We start from the raw sequence: 6,448 nt of genomic DNA, 5'->3' as shown, positions 1-6,448 counted from the left end.
AAGATGTTTAAAAGACATTAGTCACAAGTACAGTATTTAAAAAAAAAATCTCAAATATACTAAAAATATCACAAATAGTTGTAAGTTTACATGAAAGGAAACCTGTAAAATATTGTAAATGATGAAAAGTATTAAAAATACTACATATTAACTGGGATTTATTTTCTTTTCTTCATTCAATCCTCTTGGTTTCATAGTCTAAAGGATAAAGATGTAAAAACTCTCTAAGTAGGACACTGAATGTTCTGCCTCTCTGAAAAAGCCTGAGCTCAACACAAAATGTCTACAGTATGTGATCTAAGCTAATACAGTGGATCATGTCCAAGTTTATGAGTGACTGTGAAGAGAGCAGTCTTTTAAATCCAGCAGGATTTTGTGAAAGTTGTTGTTTTCACTTATAAAGGACAGAAAATGGATACAGTCAACTTATCTGAAAAACTGAATTAAAATGGATAATTGGAGTGTGGAAAATGTGGTTGGAAGTCAGACTGAGTTTGGTAAGATGATGCTGAAGCAGTTCTGGGGAATTAGAGGGAAAAGAAGTGTTGATAGGAGAAAAACATGCTGCACTTTTCTTTTTCTTTTTTTTCTTTTTTTCTTTTTTTTTTTTTTTTTTTACAGAATTTTACAAAGCTGAAAAGCATGCAAGGGACATGCTGAGGGACAACTTTAAAAAATTGTGGCTAAGAAAGAGAAATGTCATCAGAAAAACTCATTATAGCCAAATTAAACAACATTCTCCAAAGTGTTTCCACTATTATTACTGCTACTCCAGTTACCACTATTACTGCTGAAGATAAGAGGAAACTGTAATGAGGGGAAAATTTGGGACTTTACCCAAATATTAGTCAGTCTGTGACCAGTGCAGAGGAATTCAGACACCCAGAGTGACTTAATTGAGTTTTCTCTTTTTTCCGGCAGAACTGTATAAACATGTAAAAATAGTTTTCTTGAGAACTTGGTTTGTCAATATATGACCCAATATTTCCTGTTTAAGTGTGTGCCTTCTTCCTCTGGACTCTCTGAAACATACCATAATCTATACATGCATGGGATTGCATGGTGTATTTATACATTGCACGGTAGAATATTTTCACTTATCGTTTTACAGCTGATGTTTATGTGGACAATGATTCAACTCAGATGTTGTTTATAACAGCACATATGACAAACCATTCTCCCAGTGAGCTCATTGCACAATAAGAAGAATTCAAAACCAAATGTAGACAAGACTAGGAGTAATTTCCTTCCTGATTTTCAGAAAAGGGTAGTTGAAACTTCAGTGCTTAATACCATTCTCCAGTAGTGTGTGTGTGGGGGGAGAAATTCATTTTATCCTCACTTCAGAATATCGTTATACAATAGCCTACACACATGCGTGGTCTTTATTTTTTCTTCCTCTCCATCCTGACCCGAGGTAAGTCGATATTCTGTACTTTTTTGTTTTCTGGTATTTGCAGTGTGCTTGTAGGTGGAGGGGTGTGTGTGCATCTGAGTGTGTGTGTGTGTTGATGTGTGTGTGGGTGGATTGCCATGGGCTTCACATTTCAGAACTATAATTGCAATGTGCATTGGATAATCCAATTTGATCAATTGCTGTCATCCACAGTGTCCTCGGACACCTTCAGTGATGTCACTGGCCTCATCGGGCACAATGTCACCTTGCCCTGTAGGTATGACACCCAAAGTCATGGTGTGCTGAGTTTCTGTTGGGGACGAGGAGCAGTTCCCAGGTCCAAATGCTCCAACACCATCCTCTCCTCCACGGATGGGGCTGTACAAATCAGCCGGTCCTCCAGGTACCAGCTGCTGGGCAGGGTGACAGATGGAGATATCTCCCTGACCATCCTGAACGCACAATGGAGCGACGCTGGTGTGTATGGCTGCAGAGTCGAGATCCCCGGGTGGTTCAATGATCATAAAGCCAACACACACCTGGTCATAGAGGAAGGTAATGCTCATGCAAACTGTTAAGGATGATCATGAAGGCTGTGGTGTTTTTCAGTTGAGCTTCAATGTGTTATATTTTTGTTTCCAGCTCCTGTGGAACAATCCGTTACCCAGGACTGGACACTTACTGCTGGTGGGAGCCATGGTGGACAATCAGGTGTGATTAAATAAATAAATATATTAAAAAGTGGGAGGTGTTGTTGATCTAAAGTGTCTCTTTTTTTGTAAATCTAGATCTAGTCATTAAGCAGTTGGGTCAGTGGTACTGTTTTGTATTCAGGAATAAAACGTTATGTAGTTCACTGCAATTCATTTCCGGCATAAATTTTACTGTATGCATGGTAGTGACTGATGGTTTCAACTCCTAACAGAAACATGGATAACATCTGCACCTGTGTATGCCGAAGTTGGTGATCCAACACTGGTTATTATCAGAAGTGTAACGACTGAGGTACGGTACTCTTTTATTAAAAATGAGGAAATTATATTCACAAAATATATACAAATACAGATAATTATGCTTTTCAAGGCACAATTTCTGGCAATTCTTCAATAACATTTTGTTTAAAGAATCATGTTGTAAAATGTGAATCTTAACCAGAAACATGTCATTGAAATTTTTAGTTTATGGCTTTTCCAAGAATTGAACTTGATTTTGCACATGTGTGGGTGTGGGCTAAGCATGGAAGTGAGGAACATAAAGGGTCTCCGGTAGGTGTTGGGCAACCATGTGCTGCCAGAACAGCTTCAGTGTGCATTGGCATTGATTCTTCAAGTCTCTGAACTCTGCTGGCGGGTTGAACACCATTCTTCTAATAGATATTCCCTCATTTGGTGTTTTGCAGATAGTCGTGCAGCGATGTCTATCACATCGGTCTGAAATCTCCCATCGGTGTTCAATTGAGATCTGGTGACTACGAAGGCCATAGCATGTGATTCACATCATTTTCACACTTATTAAACAATTCAGTGACCCCTAGTGCTCCTTGGATGGGGGCATTGTCATCTTGGAAGAGACCACTCCCATCAGGACAGAAATGTTTAATCACAGGGTAAAGGTGATCGCTCAGAGCACTTTGTATTGATTTGCAGTGACCCTTCCCTCTAAGGGGACAAATAGACCCAAACCATGCCAGCAAAATGCCCCCTACAGCATAATAGAGCCAGTGGATCCCCTCACTGTGGGGGTCTGGGGTTAATCGTTCAGGAGCATACCGTTGTCTTGGCATTCTCAGCCACCTGTAGTTGCTCGTCTGTTTTTCCTTACATATCTCACTAATGCATCAACATCATCAGCGCTGTCCACCACAATTTGCTGATGTCTTCCCCATTGATCTAAATGCAGTTCAATCAGGAGAGGCAATCAGAAAATTGAAGTAAAATAGAATTTATTGTAAACAGGAGGAATGCACTTTGGTGCTTAGACCCTGGCACGATCACCATAGAAGGCAAGTCCATAGGTATAAGATGCTTCCAATAACAAGGAACCTCCCCCAGAGCCGAGACACTGGTGGTGGTGGTGGTGGTAGTGAGGAATGGAACATCTTCATGAGAGGGAAACCTCTGATCGGAGGGTTTGATTAGATTTGGCCGGGCATCCACAGCTGAGGTGGTGAGGGGGTGGGGGTGTGTCACCAAATCTTCACAGTGCAGAATGACAGCTGAATGAGAGCAGAGAGCATGAGACCGCTCACATGTGATTGGCTAAAGACCAGTGTGCCAGGCTGTGACCGGAATGAAAATGAGAATGAGCCGTTGGAGTTTAGAGATAGTGGGAAAAAGGCCGTGACTTAGAAGCATTCGCAAGGAGGTAGTCCTCCTGACTGAAACTTCACATGTCATATGTGTTCCTATTGAAACATGAGCCAGCTGAGCAGCCTTTGTGACTCAAGCTCCTGTCATGTGTGCGCCAACAATCAACCCTCTTTCAAAATCTTTTCCTCCTGCCATCTTTACAAATTCATAATCGACTGGGTCTGCACAGCATTTTTATACCTGCCACAGAGCATGATGGGATGTTAAGTGCTTAATTGTGCTGTTCAGTGCACCTGTGTGGAAGCATCTGCATTCATTGTCTTTCTCCACTCATTTACTCAGGCTTTTACTTTAGTTTGTCATTTGTATATTAGAGTTTTCAAATGATAGTATATTTTTCAATGTACTGTATATTTACGGCACATATTTAAGATTGTGTGCCAATTGTCACTGACCTAGTCCCTCATTTTCACTGCAGGGAAAATTCAAAGCCTTTCAGGGAGTGGAGAACATTGCCAGGATCGGAGGTTTTTTCTTCTGCACCATAATCATAATCCTCGTCTTTATTTTCTGTAAGTGTGGAGTGGATTATAGCTTGTGACTCATGTGCCATTCAGATTAATTTTACACACTCAAAGTGGCTGTCTATTGAGAAGTCAAAGTCACTGAAAATGTGTCTTCCCTCTTTAGACAGAGGCAATCATTTAATGTTTGCATTTCTTCCCACTAGGGAGAAGGTTTCAGCCGAGGCGGACACTTCAACGTCTCAGCACCTCAGCTGCTGAGAACATTTATGAAAGTATCCCAGTGCCTGAGTGATGGTCAGCATCACACTGACCAAAGAATTTACAGATTTCCACAACGAGCTTCTGGCTGAAGAAGTGTCTCCTTGCAATGTGCTGATGCTTTCCATCTCCTCAGCTTTAGGTAGAAACCTTTTGAACTCTTATCTGTTAAACAGTAAGAAGATTTCTTTTTCTTTAGTAAAGAAGCTTACAGGGTCCCACTGTTCTCAGAGTGCAATGAAAAGGGTAAATGTGCACCAGAAGATGCAAAAACATTCTGCTGAATTAATTTGCTTTTATTCTCTGTTGTTCTGTGTTTCATGGCAAATTTGATCTCACAGCCCTGAAAAGCTTGTGGGCGGTTTATACCTGTGGACACAATGCCACCTGCTGGACTCTACACATTAGCCTCAAAATATCAGAGGGAAAGTTTCTCTATTGAAGCTGTAATGTCTATTCTGAATCTCTATTCCCTATTGATTAATGTGAAAAACACAGTTTGTTGTGGAAGGATGGGATAGAGAAGGAGAATAATGAGAGTGTGTACACCTACTCGAAAGATAGATGCAACATTTTACCTATATATTGAATAACTATGCTCAGCAAAGAGTAACTTAAAAAAAATAATTTTGGACATATTTTAGCTCCACATCAATATCATTTTCACCACATTTGTGTCAGATTTATGATAAAAGTGTTTGGTTTGATAATATGGTTTAATTTAACCATGAAACACCGAACCAATTCTCTACTGTTCCACCTTCTCTTGTTATGTGGACTCACTGATATTGTTCCTGTTTTGCATGTTTATATCTTCCACGAATTAATGTAGCAATAATATAAATACAGGTGGAGGCATCAGCTGAAACATGTCGGCAACCACTTGCTTTAAAAATTGTTGCTGCTCTATGCTACTCTCTACATAACATTACCTCTTACGAGCCAAATTAAAACAATATAACTGTTTATACCTCAATGTAAATCACTTTGGATTTGGTGCCTAACTACATTTAACAGGTGTAATGGTCTATAAATGTTAATAATTCGACTATATTTTTCAGCAAATACTTTTGGAGAAAAATATAAATAATTATAGTATAGAAAGCAAAATGTTCACACAATTATGTTGTTTTCAGGAGAGATCAAAGAGGAAGTTCTCTGCAGGGTTACTAAACATTCAGCAGGCCAAAATGTTCACTCACCGGTCTATGAAACATACAAAAGTCCATGAGCCTTGAATACTATATTCATCAGTGTATACACAATATATTATATATGAATACATTTTTGTTAGACCTGTTGTTTGTTCACTAACAATGACCATAAAAATATACTGTAGTTCGTCAGTTTGTCTCTGCCACAGTATTTTTCATTGAATCTTTAGAAAATTGTTGAATTTGTCTTTATATCCTGACGAGCAATACAGGCACAGAGAACCAGAGAAAAGTCATGACAGTTGTGATATTTTCTATCTTATATTATGAATGCATGAGGAATAAATGGTTGATTTGATGTGTCATCTTTTTTTGTATAGTTGGAATAGAAAAAGCTTTATGTATCGTATTGCACCCATCTATTGATTCCTGTTGCACAGCATCCTGGGATACTGCAGTAAGAACTGAAGTCTCAAATCTTGAGCTGACTCAGGTGACTTTAGTGGATTTGTGTTTGGACAACCTCTGCATGTCTGCTGTAGCAACGTTCTTACAGTCACATTGAAAGGAGCAGGTAGGTTTGGACCTAATACTGGATTTATCTGTGGAGAAAACTAATTAAATTATTTTTTTTTTTGTGATTTTTTTAATGATCAACCCCTTACGACTTGGTTGCCCTGCAGCACCAGAGGGTCCAGCTCGGGAAATGCAGCTGAAGACCCTCACTTTTCACATGGTCAGAGTGACAATTTTTTTCATATTTAAAAATAAGAAAATTACAGGTTAGATTGGTCTTTCTTGACT

The 6,448-nt window shown here is 39.2% G+C and overlaps 1 protein-coding gene across 1 annotated transcript; it reads left to right on the top strand.

Moving 5' to 3' along the window:
• The first annotated feature begins 1,266 nt into the window (after positions 1–1,266).
• LOC139606173 (hepatitis A virus cellular receptor 1 homolog) lies at positions 1,267–6,002 on the top strand. The gene is made up of 6 exons (XM_071458206.1): positions 1,267–1,417; positions 1,610–1,951; positions 2,039–2,107; positions 2,322–2,401; positions 4,184–4,277; positions 4,436–6,002. Exons 1-6 carry the CDS (start codon positions 1,375–1,377, stop codon positions 4,522–4,524), a joined length of 717 nt encoding a protein of 238 aa, XP_071314307.1. The 5' UTR covers positions 1,267–1,374; the 3' UTR covers positions 4,525–6,002.
• The last annotated feature ends 446 nt before the right edge of the window (positions 6,003–6,448 follow it).

This window comes from Trachinotus anak, unplaced genomic scaffold (genome assembly GCF_046630095.1).
Source record: "Trachinotus anak isolate AG129_WGS33_773 ecotype Australia unplaced genomic scaffold, CSIRO_AGI_Tana_v1 ptg000021l, whole genome shotgun sequence".
NCBI classification, from domain to species: domain Eukaryota; kingdom Metazoa; phylum Chordata; class Actinopteri; order Carangiformes; family Carangidae; genus Trachinotus; species Trachinotus anak.
The sequence above is the reverse complement of the archived record's forward strand: the minus strand, read 5'-3'. Positions and strand labels throughout refer to the sequence as shown.

Coding starts and splice junctions, on each gene's coding strand:
- LOC139606173 (XM_071458206.1), top strand. CDS start 1,375: ATGCGTGGTCTTTATTTTTTCTTCCTCTCCATCCTGACCCGAG. Junction 2,108..2,321: donor GAGCCATGGTGGACAATCAG/GTGTGATTAAAT, acceptor AACTCCTAACAG/AAACATGGATAACATCTGCA. Junction 4,278..4,435: donor AATCCTCGTCTTTATTTTCT/GTAAGTGTGGAG, acceptor TCTTCCCACTAG/GGAGAAGGTTTCAGCCGAGG.